The sequence below is a fragment of the Lipotes vexillifer genome, unplaced genomic scaffold (assembly GCF_000442215.2).
Source record: "Lipotes vexillifer unplaced genomic scaffold, Lipotes_vexillifer_v1.1 scaffold502, whole genome shotgun sequence".
Classification (NCBI taxonomy): domain Eukaryota; kingdom Metazoa; phylum Chordata; class Mammalia; order Artiodactyla; family Lipotidae; genus Lipotes; species Lipotes vexillifer.
The window spans coordinates 713591-735647 of record NW_006784433.1 but is presented as its reverse complement, the minus strand read 5'-3'; the positions used below and the strand labels follow the sequence as shown (position 1 = coordinate 735647).

General features: G+C 35.1%; 1 protein-coding gene across 1 annotated transcript in view; it reads right to left on the bottom strand.

The window, feature by feature from the left end:
- The window catches only part of KHDRBS2 (KH RNA binding domain containing, signal transduction associated 2), a 721580-nt gene that overhangs the window by 65774 nt on the left and 633749 nt on the right, over positions 1-22057 (bottom strand). The window contains exon 7 of the mRNA XM_007456845.1: positions 13033-13115. Coding sequence (XP_007456907.1) covers positions 13033-13115 — 83 coding nt within the window. The remainder of the gene's footprint in view (positions 1-13032; positions 13116-22057) is intronic.

Sequence of the window (22057 nt, the reverse complement as noted above, 5' to 3'; positions counted from 1 at the left end):
CCTGCTGAAAGATCAACAGTTAACCTTATGAGGATTCCCTTGTATGTTATTTTTCCCTGGTGCTTTTGCTATTTTTTCTTTGTGTTTAATTTTTGGTAGTTTGATTAATATGTGTCTTGGCAAGTTTCTCCTTGGATTTATCCTGTATGGTACTCTCTGTGCTTCCTGGACTTGATTGACTATTTCCTTTCCCATATTAAGGAAGTTTTAACTATAATTTCTTCAAATATTTTCTCAGTTCCTTTCCTTTTTTCTCTTCTTCTGGGACCCCTGTAATTCAAATGTTAGTGTATTTAATGTAGTCCCAGAAGTCTCTAAGACTGTAGTCAATTCTTTTCCTTCTTATTTCTTTATTCTGCTCTGTGGTAGTTATTTCCACTATTTTATCTTCCAGGTCACTTATCCATTCATCTACCTCAGTTATTCTGCTATTTATTCCTTCTAGATAATTTTTAATTTCTTTTATTGTGTTGTTCATCATTGTTTGTTTGCCCTTTAGTTTTTCTAGGTCCTTGTTAAACGTTTCTTGTATTTTCTTCCTTCTGTTTCCAAGATTTGGATCATCTTTACTATCGTTATTCTGAATTCTTTGTCAAGTAGACTGCCTATTTACTCTTCATTTGTTTAGTGTGATGGGTTTTTACCCTGCTACTTCATCTGCTGTGTGTTTCTTACTCATCTCATTTTGCTTAACTTACTGTGTTTGGGGTCTCCTTTTCACAGGCTGCAGGTTTGCAGTTCCCGTTGTTTTTTTTTTGTTTTTTTTTTTTTGTGTTACGTGGGCCTCTCACTGTTGTGGCCTCTCACGTTGCGGAGCACAGGCTCCGGACGAACAGGACCAGCGGCCACGGCCCACGGGCCCAGCCGGCGGCATGTGGGATCTTCCCGGACTGGGGCACGAACCCGTGTCCCCTGCATCGGCAGGCGGACTCTCAACCACTGTGCCACCAGGGAAGCCCGTTCCCGTTGTTTTTGGTGTCTGCCCTCAGTGGCTATTGTTGGCTCAGTAAGTTCTGTAGGTTTCCTGGTTGAGGGGACTGGTGCCTGTGTTCTGGTGCATGAGGTTGGATCTTGTCTTTCTGGTCAGCCAGACTGCATCCAGTGGTTTGTTTTGGGGTGCCTGTGACCTTATTATGATGTTAGGCAGCCTCTCTGTTAATGGATGTGGTTGTGCTCCTGCCTTGCTAGTTGTTTGGTATAGGGTGTCCAGCACTATAGCTTGCTGGTCATTGAGTGAGCTGGGTCTTAACTTTGAGATGGAGGCCTCTGGTGGACCTATGTCCTGAACTCGGCTCTTGCACCTCAGAGGCACAGGCTTGACACCTGGCTGGAACACCAAGACACTGTTAGCCACATGCCTCAGAAGGAAAGGTAGAAAAAGAAAGAAAAAATAAAATAAAATAAAGTAAAGTAAACATAAAAATTATTAAAAATTAAAAATTAAAAAAGAAAAGAAAGAAAGAAAGAGAGCAACCAAACCAGTAACAAATCCACCAATGATAACAAGTGCTAAAAAATTTACTAAAGCAAAACAAACAAACAAACAAACAAAAAATGGACAGACAGCACCCTAGGACAAATGCTAAAGCAAAGCTATACAGACAAAATCCCACAAAGAAGCAGACAGATAAACACTCAAAAAATAGAAAAAGAAATGACATGTATAAATCTATATATATATAAAAAAAGGAAGAGAGCAACCAAATCAATAAAGAAATTTACCAATGATAATAAACTCTAAATACTAAACTAAGATAAACATAAAACCAGAACAAATTACATGCAGAAAGCAAACCCCAAGTCTACAATTGCTCCCAGAATCCACCATCTTGATTTTTGGATGATTCGTTGTCTAATCAGGTATTCCAGAGATGCAGAGTACATTAAGTCGATTGTGGAGATTTAATCCATTGCTCCTGAGGCTGCTGGGAGAAATTTCCCTTTCCCTTCTTTGTTCACACAGCTCCTGGGGTTCAGCTTTGGATTTGGCCCTACCTCTGCGTGTAGGTCACCTGAGGGTGTCTGTTCCCACCCAGACAGGACACATTTGAAGGAGCAGCTGATTAGGGGGCTCTGGGTCACTCACACCCCACAGGGAAGGAGGGATATGGAATGCAGGGCTAGCCTGCTGTGGCACAAGCCAGTGTGACATTGCAACAGTCTGAGGTGCACTGTGTGTTCCCCCGGGGAAGTTGTCCCTGGATCACGGGACCCTGTCGGTGGCGGGCTGCACAGGCTCCCAGGAGGGGAGGTGTGGATAGTGACCTGTGCTGGCACACAGGATTCTTGGTGGCTGCAGCTGCAGCCTTAGCATTTCATGCCTGTCTCTGATGTCTGTACTGGTAGCCACAGCTCCCGTCTGTCTCTGGAGCTAGTTTAGGCAGTGCTCTGTATCCCCTCTCCTCGTGCACCCTGAAACAATGGTCTTTTGCCTGTTAGGCAGTTCCAGACTTTTTCCTGGACTCCCTCCCAGCTACGTGTGGTGCACTAGCCCCCTTCAAGCTGTGTTCATGCAGCCAACCCCAGTCCTCTCCCTGGGATCTGACCTCCGAAGCCAGATCCCCAGCTCCCAGCCCCCACCTGCCCTGGCAGGTGAGCAGACAAGCCCCTCAGGCTGGTGAGTGCTGGTCAGCACCGATCCTATGTGCTGGAATCTCTCCGCTTTGCCCTCTGTACTCCTGTTGCTGCAGTCTCCTCCATGGCTCCAAAGCTTCCCTTCCACCCAACACCCTCTCCGCCAGTGATTCCTAGTATGTGGAAACTTTTCCTCCTTCAAAGCTCCCTCCTAGAGGTGCAGGTCTCATCCTTATTCTTTTGTCTCTGTTTTTTCTTTTGCCCTACACAGGTACATGGGCAGTTTCTTCCCTTTTGGGAAGTCTGAGGTCTTCTGCCAGCATTCAGTAAGTGTTCTGTAGGATTTGTTCCACATGTAGATGTATTTCTGATGTATTTGTGGGAAGAAAAGTGATCTCCACCTCTTACTCCTCAGCCATCTTGAAGGTCTCCCCTTAATGTATATTTTTAAATACAAGTTGACTATTTAGGCAAGCAGTTATGATGTCATCAAAATTAACTTTAAATTAACAAAGAATCAACAAATACAATGAATGCCTAATGAATAATTTGAAGAAACACATTGTTTCTTTCTAAAACTAACAGTTAACTTAGATACTTAAAATAAGTATGTCAAATGAGAATAAAAAAAGAATAGTGTGTATCAAGAGCTGAATTCCCACTCTGTTAAGGTATCTTCAAACAATACAAAATCCACTATTTGTGCAGAGGTCTGTGGATGTGTAGAAAGTCACAAACTGAACTAGTAGATTAACTATGGGGAAATATCTCACATCCAATAACCATCTGTAAATTCAATCTCATCATTGACTGTAGCTTGAGAGGTAAGAGAATTGAATCACAAAATGAGGGTGAATCACTTTATAGCAAGTTGTGACACTTAAATGAATAGAACAAGATGTTATATTACAACTATTATTAAATTACTGGGTAACTGCAGTGCCTTATATGTAAGTTTTCATTAGAAGTGTTTTTGTAGACTCTTAGTATCAAAGACAACGGCTCACATTAAACTTATCATCTAAAATAAATAGTTAAGTAATTTCTTTTTTTTTTTTTCCTGCCTAGATGTATCCTTTGGTCAGAGCCCTTTGAAAAGCATGCATATAAGTCACTACATTCTTATTACATTATATTATATTCCCTCTGGATTTTTCAGGTATATAACAAGTCTGTTGAATCAATAAATCTATTTAGATTTTTCAGACAGTATTTATTAGTCTTGAAGTCTGAGGCCTCTGGAATTAACAAATGTGATTTTGAAGCCAACGTTTACTACTTGAATGCACATGAGAAAGTCATTTAATATTTTTAAGCTTCAATTTTTCTCTGCCTCAAATGTTTTTGCAAGGATTAAATGAGATAAATATCCTAAACAATTAGCATAGCGGCCAGCACAAAACTAATGCTAGTTACCATGAAATCATTAGGGCCAAGCAGCCTCTGAACAACAGAGCAGTGGTTCCTGCTTTAAGGGCTCTGACCCTCATGGAGCTAATTTGTGCCAGGGTGTCCAAGAATCTATCTCTTCAAAAATATATATTTATATGTTTATGTATATTGTAACTTTTTTATTATAAATGCTTTCTCATTAATGAAATACAAATTAATTTAAAAGCACTGCTGTTTCCATAGCAAATGTATGTCATTTTTTATATCTTCAAGCAACTGACACTAATATGTACAATGACTGGTCGCTGAGGTTTGATAATTATTTTGGATGTTGTGCAGGACCTCTTTTCATTTGCCTTCCCACTTCCCCCCTTCTCTCCAGCCTGCTCTGTACCTGGAATGACTAATGGCAACTCCATCTACTCAGTTTCTTGTCCTTTGCCTCCTAATGGGTTCAGCCAATGGGAAAAAAGTGAGGTCGGGGTATTAACTCCTGAGATTCCTCTTTGTAGGCTAACCTCCGCTACCATTCTGTTTCAAAGGAGAGGCCTCTTTCGCTGTCAGAAGGCCTCTCTGACAGCTTTCTATCTTCCTTCCACTCCTAGTTTTTGGTGATAAACACATTGCCCAGGGATACTAGCCCTGCTCACTACATTTTCCCTTGTGGTTTCCTTATATTGTGAAAAGAATTCCATTATTAAACTCTCTTCAAATTATCCTAATTTAAGAGTTTCATTTTTCACCTGCTGTGTAGACCTTGACAATTACAGATATTCCAAGAGAGTCTTCATTCTAGAAAACTTTGGGAACTACTGCCTTATATACGAGAAGGACCTTTATCTTTCCTCCCCTAGCACATTCCTCCATTAACCTACAGAAGAGAGGATTATTTTCCAGGTTGTGTGAGTCACACACCTGATTCATGGTTCAAGGGAAGTGAAGCCTTCCTTTTTGATATTTGCCTATTACAAATCTGCAGTTAGAAATTTAAATTGGAAAATTACAAATTCTTAATATTTCACATCCAAGTTAAAATCCTGTAAGAATCAAAGATCAGAATTGGTCTTTTGACTTTCATTTGCAATATTACTATTTGTCTCTAAGTACGTGAAAGTCACTTTTTTCTACGTTTATGATTTGGATTGGTGTAGAGTCTTGCATTGAAAAGAAACAATTTGTTGGTAAAGACTTGAGAATTTATGTGATTTTAGAAGATTGATCTCTGAAAATGTTAATGACTTTGAGCAGTACATAAAAAAAATAAGATATCAGAACATGAACCGAATTTAATATTTGGTCTAATTAAAGGTGTTGATCACAGACTGTAACTTGTCATAAGCCAAAGACTGCCCTGCAATTTGAAAGTTGCATAATAAACTAATCAGTCTATTTCTTTACTTTTTCTGTTCATAGACACAGAGCAAGAGAAAAAGATGGTCACAGACACCTCATATCATTGTCATCTTTACCAGTCTAAATGTGTCATTTAGTTGAGCTGCCTTCTAAGGAATTTTCAGCAAAGTCCCTTTTCTGATCCATTTGAAATTTTCCACAACTATCAACACCTTACAAGACAACTGGGGATTAATTAAAGTTGTTACAGTTTCTGAACTCTAGGTGAACCTTTGTAGGGTCGTTACCTTGTGAACTTCCATTAGACTCTCTATTAAAGATGAAATAATTATTCCATTTAGGCACCTGCCAGATCCTACTTTATGATTTCCACAAATTCTGTATTCACTTGTGCTGACAAACTAGTCATTTAAAGACCCTTTTATCTAAACCTTTTTTCCTTTTATCTCAGTTCTGCTAAGTCACACAAAACCTATTGTTTTACCTTCAAGTTTCTAAATCAGTATTTCTTCTGATTTGACAATTTCAATGTTGAAATAATACATTGTTTGTATTATGTTCACATATCTCTCTTTATTTCACTTCTTTAAAAGCTTTCTCTATTTCCCTCCGTAAGTCCAAATAATACTTTAAAAAGTCCAATTAAAGAACCACCACTTGAAAAAGAAAAAATTCCATACTGATTCTTGTAGAAAATAAACTTTCTCTCACTTCTAATTCCTAATACTTGATTACTCTACAGTAGTTGTTTTACTTAATTTAAATATACATGCAGCTTGCATATATGACTCCATATATGACTCCTCCACCAACAAATTATTAAGAGAAAATGTTAAAATATATTTAAAAATTGAAAAATATGTATTGTGACTGTATGGTGAGCATACTCTCTGGCACAAGTAATCATTTACTAAGTGCTTATTTAACTAAACTGTTATTTACATCTTCTGTTGTCATAGTTGGATCAATAGAAGTAATCTAAAAGTAGATATTTAATTCATTATATAATAAATTTTCTCAGTGTTTATCCATTTCTATTACAAATCACTATGATATTTAAACATTTTTCCTCACAGAGTTTTCTGAAATAATAGTGCTAACTTCATTCATTCAATAATGCATTAATTTATTTTTTATTCATTTATTCAATAAATATTGAGAACCTCTTGCATGCCAGACAGTATCCTAGTATTGAGTATATGTTTTTACCAAAATAGGCATCTTATAATTATTATAATATAGAGTATTAATATTGTTGTAATTAACTTCATGACGTTCTTTCTTTATCCCTTCTGCTTTAGCACTAAGATACCTCAGAAATAAATATATATTTTGTCAGTAAAACATACATAAAATTCTGAATATTGTATTCTCTTTGAGCAATGAGGCTCTTAGTTTTTTATCCCCATAATGTAGGTACATATTAGGTCTGACATTCATGCAGTCAATGATCATCTGTTCAGCACATACCCTATGAAAGCCTCAATGTTAGGTGCTGTGAGGGACATGAGGGTGTATCAGACTAAGATTCTGGGCAAGTTAAGGTTGACAAGGGACAAATACACAAATGATCCCAACACAAGGCAGAAAAATAAAGTGCCATAGAGAAATAAAGATATGATGCTGTTGGAATTCAGGGTAGAAACAAATTATTCACAAATATAGGATTACGGAAAGACTTTCAGAAGAGTTGGTTTTTGAGGTGGGTTTAGGAGGATGGGAAGAATTTAGTCACAGAAAATTGAATGGATAAGAAAAGGAAAAGAGAAGGTAGCAGAGTGCATAGAAAATATACTTTTACATATAAATTATACTTCATTAAATCAAGATAAAATGGGTTTTCCAGATTATTCTACTACACCATTAAATTTTGTACATAATTATGTTCAATTATCCTAGTATTCACTTTTCAAATATTCAAGATAATTATTGTAATCCCCAATTTTTCCTTAGGGTGAATCAAACCCAATTAAATCTAACCAGAATAAAAATGCAGAAAATTCCTCACTTTCAGAAAATTATTCCCAAATTTCTACAAATTGAATGTAGCTCTAAAGCTACATCAAGAAATGCTTTTACTCTATTCTAGCAGTGTTTGTAGAGTGTGATAATTGTGTTTCTTCCGAATAGTTTCTGAAGCAAGTTACAGAACTTTATTATCACTATTTTTATGCACTAATATATAATGATGAGATAGAAATTTGATTGAAAATGTTAGCAAATGTTTTAAATACATAGCCAATTTGCATACAGTACTCTATTAGTGTCTGTGATGTGACGCAAAACTTTCCTGCATCCTAAGTAGCTGTGTTGTGTTCCAATATGTAACTGGAACACTTAAGAGAGCAGAAGCTCTTGGCTTTTTTATTTACCCTACTACAAAGTAACCAAAGACTCAAAATAAAATGTTCATTTCCATAATTATATCTTAATTTATGCTGAGCTTTAAAGGTACCTGCTCACATGAGTTTTTTTTTTTTTTTTTCTAATTGCCTAGAGTGGTTTCCCTAAATAGAATTCCCTTTCACCCCTTTCACTATGCTGTCCCCCAGGCCATGAAAATTTCACACTCATGCAATATGACGTATAGATGTCCTACACTCCATAATGACCTTAAAGTTGTTTCTTTCTTTTCCAGTTCTCTCCTCCAAATATTACTTAATGCATTCAAATCTCTTTGGGTGCCAATAAGTTGATCAGTAAATGGTCAATGTTATGATTTTGTTTTTGTGACAATTAGTCCTATTGGTTTCTGAGAATCACATATAGGGGCAGATTATTTAACTAATTATCACATGGATTCCTTTCCTATGAAATGTGTAACTTATTTTCAGAAAAAATAAGCAATTTATTTTTCTAAAGATGTATTTGTTTTATGCCAACTCTATTCATAATAGCAAAATATAGGACTAACTCAAATGTCCTTCAACTGGTGAATGAGGAAACTGTGGTACATCCATACAATGAAATGCTACACCATAATAAAAAGGAACAGAATACTAATACACACAAAAACATGAATAGATATGGAATGCATAAGAAGCCAGACTGAAAATGCTACACTTTGTAATGTTTCTACTTATATGACATTCTAGAAAAGGCAAAACTATAGTGACAAAAAGTGAACCATGGTTCCCAGGGCCTGGGGTGGAGAAAATGTTTACTCTAAAGAGCAATAAGGAAACATTTGGAGCTGATTAAATAGTCTTATATCATAATTTTGGTGGTGGTTACATGATAGTTTGTATTGGCCAAACTTATACAACTGTATCCTAAATGGGCAAATTTTATCATATGTAAATTATACTTCAATAAATCTAACTTTTAAAAAGGAAAAATTCATTAATATCACAAATTTTGAGTCTATATAAATTTATTCAATAATCTCTGAGATACATCAAGAAAGGAAAGAAAACTTTTTTTTGCTTTTTTCATTTGTAATTCACTTTTATCTTTGATGATCTTCCCCCACCAGTTCCTTCATACCATATTTTATGAAAACATTTTGCTTCTATATAAGGATTGCAGGTGGTTTGAACTCAAAAATGAGGAAGAAGGGCTTGGAGAAAGATGATTTTTATAGACTGAATGTTTGTGTCCTCCCAAATTTCATATATGGAGCTTGTAGTTCACTTAAATTTTTTTTTATTTTCTACTGGAGTAGAATTGATTAACAACTTTGTGTTATTTTCAGGTGTACAGCAAAGTGATTCAGTTATACATATACTTATATCTATTCTTTTTCAAATTCTTTTCTCATTTAGGTTATTGCAGAATATTAAGCAGAGTTCCCTGTGCTATACAGCCTTGTTGGTTATCCATTTTAAATATAACAGTGTATACATGTCAACCCCAAACTCTCATTTTGTCCCTCCCACCTGTGCCCCTGGTAACCATAAGTTCATTCTCTAAGTCTGTGAGTCTGTTTCTGTTTTGTAAATAAGTTTGTTTGTATCACTTAAAAATTTTTTTAACATATTTATTGGAGTATAATTGCTTTACAATGGTGTGTTAGGTTTCTGCTCTATAACAAAGTGAATCAGCTATACACATACACACGTTCCCATATCTCTTCCCTCTTGAGTCTCCCACCCTCCCACCCTCCCTATCCCACCCCTCTAGGTGGTAACAAAGCACCAAGCTGATCTCCCTGTGCTATGAGACTGCTTTCAACTAGCTATCTATTTTACCTTGGTAGTGTATATATGTCCATGCCACTCTCTCACTTTGTCACAGCTTACCCTTCCCCCTCCCCATATCCTCAAGTCCATTCCCTAGTAGGTCTGTGTCTTTATTCCTGTCTTACCCTTAGGTTCTTCATGACCTTTTTTTTTCTTCTTAGATTCCATATATATGTGTTATCATACGGTATTTGTTTTTCTCTTTCTGACTTACTTCACTCTGTATGACAGACTCTAGGTCCATCCACCTCACTACAAATAATTATTTGGTTTCTTTTTATGTCTGAGTAATATTCCATTGTATATATGTGCCACATCTTCTTTATCCATTCATCTGATGATGGACACTTAGGTTGCTTCCATCTCCTGGCCAACAAACACATGAAAGAATGCTCAACATCATTAATCATTAAAGAAATGCAAATCAAAACTACAATGAGATATCATCTCACACCGGTCAGAATGGCCATCAGCAAAAAATCTAGAAACAATAAATGCTGGAGAGGGTGTGGAGAAAAGGGAACACTCTTGCACTGCTGGTGGGAATGTAAATTGATACAGCCACTATGGAGAATAGTATGGAGGTTCCTTAAACAACTACAAATAGAACTACCATATGACCCAGCAATCCCACTACTGGGCATATACCCTGAGAAAACCATAATTCAAAAAGAGTCATGTACCAAAATGTTCATTGCAGCTCTATCACTTTTTTTAGATGCTGCATATAAGCGATATCATTTGATATTTGTCTTTCTTTGTCTGACATACTTCACTTAGTATGATAATCTCCAGGTCTATCCATGTTGATGCAAATGACATTATTTCATTCTTTTTAACAGCTGAGTAATATTCCATTGTATATATGTACCATACTTCTTTATCCATTCATCTGTCATTGGACATTTAGTTTGATTCCATGTCTTGGCTATTGTAAACAGTGCTGCCATGAATATTGTGTTGCATGTATCCTTTCACACCATGATTTTCTCTAGATATATGCCCAGGAGTGTTGCTGGATCATATGTTAGTTCTATTTTTAGTTTCTTAAGGAACTTCCATAATGTTCTCTATAGTGGCTTCACCAATTTACATTCCCACCACAAGTGGAGGAGAGTTCCCTTTTCTCCACACTCTCTCCAGCATTTATTGTTTGTAGACTTTTTGATGATGGCCATTCTGACCTGTGTGAGGTGATATCTCATTGTAGTTTTGATATGCATTTCTCTAATAATTAGTGATGTTGAGCATCTTTTCATTTGCCTGTTGGCTATTTGTATATCTTCTTTGGAGAAATGTCTATTTAGATCTTCTGTCCATTTTTTAATTGGGTTGTTTGTTTTTTGATATTGAGCTGCATGAGCTGTTTGTAAATTTTGGAGATTAATTCCTTGTTGCCCACTTCATTTGCAAATATTTTCTCCCATTCTGTGGGTTGGTGTTTCATTTTGTTTATGGCTTCTTTTGCTGTGTAAAAGCTTTTAAGTTTCATTAGGTCCCATTTTTTTGTTTTTGTTTTTATTTCCCTTACTCTAGGAAATAGATGGACAAAGATATTGTTGTGATTTATGTCATATAGTGCTCTGCCTATATTTTCCTCTAAGAGTTTTATAGTATCTGGTCTTACATATATGTCTTTGATCCACTTTGAGTTTATTTTTGTGTATGGTGTTAAAGAATGTTCTAATTTCATCCTTTTACATGTAGCTGTTCAGTTTTCCCAGCATCATTTATTGAAGAGACTGTCTTTTCTCCATTTTCTCTATAGTCTTGCCTCCTTAGTTGTAGATTAATTGACCATAGGTGCATGGATTTATTTCTGGGCTTTCTATCCTTTCCTATTGATCTATGTTTCTGTTTTTGTGCCAGTACTATCCTGTTTTGATGACTGTAGCTTTGTATTATAATCTGAAGTCACACAACCTGATTCCTCCAGCTCGATTTTTCTTTCTCAAGATTGCTTTGGCTATTTGAGGTCTTTTGTATCTTCATACAAATTTAAAAAAATTTTTTAAATATTGATTCTTCCAATCCAAGGACATGGTATATCTTTCCATCCGTTTGTGTCATCATCCATTTCTTTCATCAGCCTCTTATAGTTTTCTGAGTACAGGTGTTTTGCCTCCTTTGGTAGGTTTATTCCTAGGCATTTTATTCTTTTTGATAGGATGATAAGTGGGATTGTTTCTTTAATTTCTCTTTCTGATCTTTCATTCTTAGTGTATAGAAATGCAACAGATTTCTGTGTATTAATTTTGTATCCTGCAACATTACCAAATTCCTTGATGAACTCTATTAATTTACTGGTAGCATCTTTAGGATTTTCTATATATCTGATCATGTCATCTGTAAACAGTGACAGTTTTACTTCTTTTCCAGTTTGGATTCCCTTTATTTCCTTTTCTTCTATGATTGCCAGGGCTAGGACTTCCAAAACTATGTTGAATAAGAGTGGTGAGAGTGGTGGATATTCTTATCTTGTTCCTGGTCTTGGAGGAAATGCTTTCAGCTTTTCACCATTGAGTATGAAGTTAGCTGTAGGTTTGTCATATATGGCCTTTATTATGTTGAGGTAAGTTCCCTCTATGCCCACGTTCTGGAGAGTTATTATCACAAATCATTGTTGAATTTTGTCAAAAGCCTTTTCTGCATCTATTGAGATGATCATATGGTTTTTATTCCTTAATTTGTTAATATGGTGTATCACACTGATTGATTTGTGTATACTGAAGATTCTTTGCATTCCTTGGATATATCCCACTTGATCATGGTGTATGAGTCTTTCAATGTATTGTTGGATTTCCTTTGCTAGTATTTTGTAGATGATTTTCGCATCTATGTTCATCAGTGATATTGGCCTGTAATTTTCTTTTTTTGTGGTATCTTTTTATGGTTTTGGTGGCCTCCAGAATGAGTTTGGGAATGTTTCTTCCTCTGAGATTTTTTGGAATAGTTTCAGAAGGATAGGTGTTAACTGTTCTCTAAATGTTTGGTAGAATTTGCCTGTGATACTGTCTGTTCCTGGACTTTTGCTTGTTCGAAGTTTCTAAATCACAGTTAAGAAAGGAAAGGAACTCTTGATTCCATAATATGTTTAAAGAATTTTCTTCTTTTTAGAGCACCAATAACATTTCCCTATCTTTTGTTTTAAAAATGAAAATTATGTTTCTGGGGGAAAAAATCCACACTGAACAAGTGCCTTGTTTTTATTGTTATCTTAATTATGAATTCACCAAAATAATATCTAAAAATAACAGTATTTTTATTAAATACAAGCTTATTCAATGAGTTGATTGGTTATGATAATCATCTAGTCTTAAAAGAACACACTACTATTTCATTATTAGCAATTGCAAGATTATTATATTTTACCTCTCACAGTCTAGTAAGCAACTGAATAATTCAGAAGGACAACGAATAAACCCAGTGCTAGAAACTTTCACATAATGTAACTGATATTCATATACAAGAAACAAAATAACAGAATTAGAAATCATCCTGAGAAGGTTGTGTTAAACAACATATACCTTACCTCTGTGCTTGGGTGGCATAGCTATTGTCATAAGTCTCATATGTCTGGTCATCGTATTCACCCCCATAGCCATCATCATAACCCTGAGGCAGAAAATGGTAGAAAGATGGATTAGCAATCAATTTAAGTTACTATGATCTGTTTTTGATTAATGAGATTTTATATCACTCTTTTTTTTTTTTTTTTTGTGGTACGCGGGCCTCTCACTGTTGTGGCCTCTCCCATTGCGGAGCACAGGGTCCGGGCGTACAGGCTCAGTGGCCATGGCTCATGGGACCAGCCGCTCCGTGGCATGTGGTGTCTTCCCAGACTGGGGCACGAACCCGCGTCCCCTGCATCAGCAGGCAGACTCTCAACCACTGCGCCACCAGGGAAGCCCATTAATGAGATTTTATATAAGGTGACCTTAATTTAGTTTTTATGTATGGTTACTCTGCATCATATTTTACTAGATTAACAATTTCCATACAACATTGAATAAAATTTCATCTCTCAGATTTTAATATTTAATAATTAAACTCAGCATATCACTGAAGTCGTAATACCTACTCCTGGATTTATTTAGAATTTTGAGAAATACTAATGAAAACAATTTTAAAATTTCAAAATATATATTTTTTGAAAAACTATGAGTAGATAAGAATAATTATGATAACCTAATGGTGACACTAATCTATTTGTTACAACCCTACTGGGATTTTTTTCTTCCTTAATAATAATCAAAATCATAATTAGGATTGTAACTAAAATCTTGATTCCTCAGTAAAGAAGATGTAGTAATTATTGTTTGAAAAAAAAGAAAGGGATAATGTAAAGAAGAAAAGAAGGAAGAAAGAAAGAAAGGGGAAAAGGAAGGAAGAGAGGAAGAAAAAGGAACGGAAATAAAGACTTTTTACTTAGTTGTGCATTCTATGGCTTTTAAATCTCATGAATAAAATTATGTTGTGTGGTGGTTTAATTATCTGACTGAATTCATGCTAACAAAGTTAATGCAGATTTGTGATTTTAGAATGTGCAAGCAAGCTAGCAAATATACACTCCAGTTATACATTGCTCTATGAGTGACTTAGTTTTATTTCCCTTTGTGGTCATTAATTTTATTCTTTTGTTTGTTTGTTTGTTTTTTGTTTTTTTGTGGTACGCGGGCCTCTCACTGTTCTGGCCTCTCCCGTTGCAGAGCACAGGCTCTGGACGCGCAGGCTCAGCGGCCATGGCTCATCGGCCCAGCCGCTCCACGGCATGTGGGATCCTCCCGGACAAAGGCATGAACCAGTGTCCCCTGCATTGGCAGGCGGACTCTCAACCACTGCACCACCAGGGAAGCCCCGACTTTATTCTTAATCATAGTCATCCATCTTGATTACTCTCAACTTCTGAGAAAACCTTTAGCTCTTCTGCTTCTGGATCTTTGTTGCCATATTGCTTTCCTTGGAATGTACTTCCATCCCACCCTACAAATTCTGTAACTCCATTCCAATCTGGAGGCTTTCAAATCTCTCTCATTGTGTTCAGAAATTTAAACAGAAAAAAGTGCAGGTGTGAAAGTTTCCACATTAATTTTGACTAAGACTTTTGAGTCCATTTAATCTGAAGACTAATATTTTTCATCAACTTAAGGAAGTTTTAAAAATGTTACTTCTTTATTACTTCCACATCTGGTTTACCCATTATATAATGCTATTTTGAGATTTTGTCTAACCTCATTTTCTTGTATTTTTCCATTATTTCCATTTCATCATATTTTTGCTCTGCAGTATGGAACAGTTTCCCCATTTGATCTTTGAATGTTCTAATTAAGCTCCTATTGATGTTTTTAAAAATTAATCTAAAGTTAATTTTTGTATATGAAAATATTGCATAGGGATTATTTTAAAAGAGTACTGAAAGGTTTATGTCCAAAAATCAACAGCTACTTATCTTGTCCCTCTCCAACTTCCAGTTCTCATTTTGCATTTTTATCTATTATTTTATTAGTATTTAAGCATTTATTTTTGTGTTATTAAGTAATATGTTTAAATTTATGTTGTTTGATTTATGAATTTTAGTGGTCTTTCTATTGACTGGCAATTCATGTTGTGAAGGATTTAGTTCTATTGTAGACTCCTCCCAATATGTCTCCCTATAACTGTCTTCCTAATATAGTTTCATCATAATTTTTCATTAACTAGTAAATGTCTACCTTGTTACTGAGTAATAAATAATTATTATTCATAAATGATCCAAATAGATTAGTATAATTCTGTTTTATTTTCATCTTTTTGTTTCTCCTACAGTTAGTAATTGCTCATTCACTTTACTATTTTCTTGGTTTTCTATATTAGAATTATTTGTCTTCTATTGTCCCAATAGTTATCCTAATCTAACAATAATATTTCCCAATATTCCAAAATATCAGATAATCTCTCACTTCCTTTTGTGCTTCATAGAGACCAACTCCCACAGGACCAGATCATTGCAATGGTCTAGACTGCTGAACTCCTAGGCCTGAAGGCAGAGTAGTTTTTCTCAAACCTCCCACCCACCACTGTTTGTGTGGAATTCCCTTTTACCAAATTCCATCCTCTGCTTGTTCTCATTTCTTCCTGAAACATCTCTTTCAGTAAACTCTATTAAGAGGCATATTGGAGAGAAATATTTACATTCTCTCTCTCTCTCTGTCTCTCTCTCCTCTTTAGCTTCACTCTCCCTCCATACCTAGCTTCTATATTTTACTTTTTTGGGTGAAGAATTTAAATTATAGAGAAAAGTTAAATAATAGTACAATGAATTCAACTACTCTTCATCTAGATATGCCAATTTTGTCCCACCTACATTATCTCACTACATATATATGTGTGTGTGTGTGTGTGTATGTATAAATATTCTAAGCCGTGTGTAAGTCTGCTCCAGAAATATATTTCAGCACTAAATAGCTCAGCTTGCATCTCCTGAGTATAAGGATATGCTCCTACATAGATTATTATAGATATTATATAGATATATAGACATTATCTAGATATTATCTAGATTATTATATTATATAATATTATATATTATATAATATATAGATATTATATAGATATTATTACTCCCTCAAAAAATTCACAATAATTTCATAATATCATTCACTGCTAAGTCCATAATTAAAGTTCTGTTATTGTCAAAAACAGGATTTTTATAGCTTTTTAAAATTTATTTAATTTATTTATTTTTGACCGTGTTGGGTCTTCGTTGTTGCACACTGGCTGTCTCTGGATGTGGTGAGTGGGGGCTACTCTTGGTTGCGGTGCATGGACTTCTTACTGCAGTGGTTTCTCTTGTTGCGAAGCATGGGCTCTAGGTTCACGGGCTTCAGTGGTTGTAGCATGCGGGCTCCATAGTTGTGGCTCACAGCCTCTAGAGCACAGGCTCAGTAGTTGTGGTGAAGGGCTTCATTGCTCCGTGACATGTGGGATCTTCCTGGACCAGGGCTCGAACCTGTGTCCCCTGCATTGGCAGGCGGATTCTTAACCACTGAGCCACGAGGGAAGCCCCTATTTTGTTTTAAATCAGAATCCAATCAAGATTCATGAATTGCATTTAATCATTATATCTGTTTAGTCTTTTTGGAACTAGCATAGTCTTCCAGCCTTTTATTGCTTTTCATAACACTAACTTTTTGTGTAGTCTGGACCAGTCTTTTTGCAGACTGTCCCACATTCTGAATTTGTCTGATTATTCCCATAATTACACTCCCACTGAGTAGTTTTGAAAGAACACTACATATGTGATATTGTGTTGAACATTTACAAATTTAAAAATTCTAGTTCGACACGACTGATTTGTTGAGTATAAAAGTTGAGGCTGAAGATTATTTTCAATCAAAATTTTGAGGGCTTTGATTCAATGTTTTCTATCATTACATACCTGTGGTCTTGAGAATTCCTGCTACTTGTATGTGACCTAGTTTTGTTTTGTCTCATTTTATTTTTTCCGTTTCTAGATGTTTTTACATTTTTTCCCTGATGTTTTGAAATTTCCCAATGCTGTGTCCATGTGTGTGCATTTCCTTTTATTCCTTGTGCTGGGTACTTAATAAGCTCTCTTCATCTGGAAGCTTATACTCTCCAGTTCTGGGAAGAGCTTCATTTTTCTTCTCACTTTCTAGAACTCTCACTAGTGAGATGTTGGATCTTCTGGATTGGTGCATTAAATTTATCTTTATGTCCTATGTGATATCTCTTATTTTTTATTTTACTAATGAGGGAATTCTATAAATCCATCTTCCAACTATTCTATAAAATATCCACACATACATTCTAATAACTATTAGAGTGTGGAGAGGAGATTTCCTTATATCAGCATCCTATCCTCATCCCAAGGTCTCATCTCCTCTCGGGTAGAATAAGAGTTAACAATGCAGTTAGAATTCTCAGTGCTGCAACTGGCAGTGCCTGTTCCCAGCTCTCTTTCCTGGGCATCCACCTGGGTCTGTAACTGGGGAATTAATGATATTTGCCACACGTGTCTCTTTTCTAACACCCAGGCTATTGTTCTTCTTCCAAGTTTGGAAAAATTTAGCTTCATTCATCTCCACGCCCTACTCAGGACTCAAGAGCTCTAACTTCCAACAGGAGGCAAGCAAGTTTTGTTTTGTTTTGTTCCTTATGTGTTTTTTTTGTTTGTTTGTTTGTTTTTTGCTGTGTTTATGTTCTATAGCAAAGAGATAGAATAGCCATGAGTGGCAGGTGCAGGTCTTTGAGGCCTTCAGCCTCTTGAATTCCCTTCCTTTCTCCTATTTCTATCTGTTAAAATGCTACTGATTTCTAAAGGCCATTTACATTACATGATTTCAGGAAGATTTTCCTGCTTCTACCAAGCATAAGGTAACCCTCTGCCCTCTGAATTTAATAGCCTGTTGTTTTCTTCTCACTGTTGCCCAGAATGTCTAAACATATACCATATTTATTTTTCTATAATTTTCTCTTTTTAAATGTATGCTCCTGAAAAGCAAGTTAGTCCCTTTTTGGTGCCTTGTGGTACTTAGCATAGTGTATTCCATAGAGTATTCATTCAATAAATATGTATTGAATTGTTAAATTAGTACAAAGGAGACTATTCTCATCCAGTGTAGATATGGATTGACTCAAATCAATCACCACTAAAAGGGGAATATTACAAATGATGAGTAGAGAGTAGTATTATATCAATTTATGAAGAATAGCTTTACCATTTGGTCTGTGGAAGACTATTACATTTTCTTTCCTTATTTACACTTTCATTTTTTTAAATATTAACACAGAAAATCCACAGAATAGATAGAAATCTTTCCTGACAACCCACAATTTCCTAAAGCATATAGTGAAGTTGTCCATAAATACTTGTACTTTTGTAAAAGAGAAAGTAAATGTGGATACTTATACTTAATCTATTATTGTTTTCTACAATTTGATGTAAATATTTATGTGTTTTTCTTAGGACAGGTAAAAATATAGATCATGCTGGTGATGTTCTAAGGTAAATCACTAAAATAGGTATGCTTCCAAAAGGACCAGTCAGTATCTGCAAGAGATTCAAATTAAATAAGGGTATTCAACTAAAATATCAAAACATAAAAGATCAAAAATTCTAAAAATTTTTCCCACTTTTGCTCCATTGTTTCTGCTGTTTCTTTTGAAGAAATTACTGGGGTATTTTGTCCCAGCCTATTAACACATTTGTACTAATAAAAAGAGTATTTTAGAAGTTACTTATCCTATCACAGTCTCAAAGTAGAATTTCCTAAAGAATAAAGGGTACATCTGATGTTCCAGTGAAAGAAAAACCTCCCTCTACAACTAAAAGTTTTAACTCTATTTCCTTCTAGCTGAAGACAGGTGATTTGGCATCTCTCACAAAAAAAGAAAATGCTCAAGGAGATAAGATTCATTTCTTTTGGAGACATGAAGAATATCCCTATTACCTAGAATTTCTTCATATTTATGAAGTTATAAATTCTTTAGTTTTCTATATTTGAGCCAAATAAAAGCAGATCCTCATTGGAGTTTTTAGGAAACACAATCTTGGCTGTTTTCCAGATCTTCACCAAGTCCTGTGCAATTTACATAAGGTACAATATAAAATGTAGACCTGACATGAAGGCGTGAGAAATAATGAATGAAGAGGACAAGTTCTCTGCAGTGTCTTGTGAATTTTAGATCACTTTATACATCTGAGTACTGGGCACAGCAACATACAGGATACATGCGTTTTACTATAAACACATGTTTTACAAATCCAGTCCTTTTCAAAGCTACTTTGGAAAATGTATTTCTTGGCACAAATATGCCTACTAATTTTTTTAATTTAAGGAGGTCATTTTGATCTAAACATCCCTTCCTGAACTATAATTTCTGCACAAATTTTGGGTCTTCAAAAGTAAATAATATTGGCTCTACAATAAGCTTAAAATAATAGTAATTCAGCAGACTTTATAAATATTAAACACTGAATTACCTATTATTCTTAGCAATAGAGACAAAAGAAGAATAAGACATAATTCCTGTCTTTTAGACATTCTCAACCAGTGATGTTTGAAAAAATTGTATGCACGTGTATGTATGTGTGTGTGCATGTATAATGTTATTATAAATTTTAGTGACACAAAGCACAGTATTTACAAATAAAAACAAATACATTTAATTTATATTTAAATAAAATTTATGTTTCATTTACATTAAAAATAAAATTTATAGCACTCAATTTAAAGATAAAATATAGAATTTATTGTAACTTTTGTACACATATAACTTCAGTATGACTTGCTGTTTCTTGAAAAATTCACTATCAATTTTTATAATTCTGTTGTTACAATAACACCACTATAAATCACGGCACAGATAAGATAAATACTTGATTACTCTTTGATTCATCTTCATTGATTAACATGTATAAATCTGACATTAATGTCACTTGAAATTTTCATTCAAGCAAAATGAAAAGGAAGCCTCAAATACGCATGTCAGAACTTTACTCATTTGTCATTTTTGTGAGCAACTTTGTTCTGAATTGGACAATGTTTTTTACACACTAGAAGAATATTTCCTCAATTTCGTGTTCTGGTCACAATATAAAGGCTACAGACATAACAGACTTTTAAGTTAAATCTGCTTTATTAACATTTTCTCCATCATTTTCTTGTCTACATAATCACAGTAACAAAAAATCAAGTCCTGGCTTTTAGCATTTGCCAGTATCTGTGCTGTAAATACTTTTTCTATGGCTGATTTCAAGATAGCAGCATGATATCCTTAAAAACAAATTTGGGAAGAGGTAAACAGTAGCACACCATATATTATTTCTGCCATACAGAACAACAGACATAACCTTAAGCATAGAGTGTAATGAAACAATTAGATAATGAGTTTTTAAATATTAACCCTTTGTCTTTAATATAATTTATTTAATTTTAAGTTTATAAAATTTAATTTTTAATTATGGCTGTGTTTAACAACCAATTCATGAGATTCCTGGAAATTTTATAAGAGATCTTGTGAGCCAGCACAAGTCAGCTCTAGCACAGCGCTGCTCTCGGCTTACTAGAGGAGATCAACAGGTATATAAAAAAAAAATTGAAATAGAAGTGGAAAGTGCTTCAATAGATTATATAATGGGGCTATGACATCACATTGGAAGGAATGCATAAATCTGTCTGGGGGTTTTAGGTGGAAATTCTCAGGGAAGGCCTTATTTCAGATGGTTATATTTTCTTGAGGGACAAGTAGGTAGTGTCAGAACTTTCAATTTCCAAGTGTGAATGCATGGCAACATGAAAGAAAATACTGTTTGGTGAACCACTAGCAGTTGGATCTAACTAAAACACAAATGCCTAAGAAATGGTAGGCAGTTGGGCTAAAGAAGTAGGTAGGAGTCAGGTCTGAAGTGCTTCCTATGACACAGTAAGGATTTTATTTTTATCCTATAGGGAAGAAAGTCATGGAAAGATTTCAAGCAGTGGAATGACAATACATAGATCTATCTGCATTTTGTTACATTCATTTGACTCTTTAAAAAAATTCCAAGTCTTTTGGGACTAGGCTCCATTTTTCCCCTCTATTTTCTTGACTAAGTTAATCATAGTTACTATAAAGCTCCTGGATGATAACTCCAATGTCTGAATCACTTGTGTCTTTATTTTTCCTCTTGGTTTCCTCATGCCTTATAATTTTATTTACTGAATTCTTGATATTGTCTATGGAAATTTGTGAAGGGTTTTGCCTGATAATATTTTCTTCCAAAGAGGATTAAGTGTTCTCCTGACAGGCAGTTAGGATAGCAGCAGATAACCTTGATGCCATGGAGAGATGGTTTTAGGCAATTTTATAGAGAAGTTGGAAGCTTAGGCAGTCTGGGCTAGAGATATAGCTCTGGAAGTGATCAACATAAAGATGACAGTTGAAATTACAACCGCTGTTCAGGGTGTCTACTGAGAAGAGAAATTTAGGCTACACCATGCTCTACATGAAGCCAGTGTTACAAGAGCCCCCCTTCCTATGTTTAATTGTCCTTTATCTCACTAGGAAATGAAGGCACAAGCTGTTATAAATATAATCCTGTTTTCTTCAAGAAGATACCACTTTAAAAAGAAAATCAATCTTGAATTTATAAAAAGATGATATTTCTCTAAAGGCCTGTTGTAAAATCCCCATGCCAGTGTATGCGTTGGACATTAACCTGTAAGAATCTCTGGCTGTTCCTGGGAATACATGACCACCTCACAGATACCAAATCAAAAATTCTTCCAAAAATGGAAAAATAAACAGAATATGTATTAAATTTCCTCTAGATACAGAGTTTTTCTAATCAACATGCATTTATGAAGTTTTTGAAGATTTTCTGTAACTAAGAGAATCATCACACAAAATAGTTCAGAACATTTCTTACCATATATTTTGGAAAATGCACGTTTTCAAAATATTATGTTACTGAGAGTTTGGCTAACTGCTATTGTACTGGATTTACCTATGTTAAAAGTTAAGTTGGATCATATAAAATTGCCATTTTTGTAGCTACAACCACTCCCCAGGGT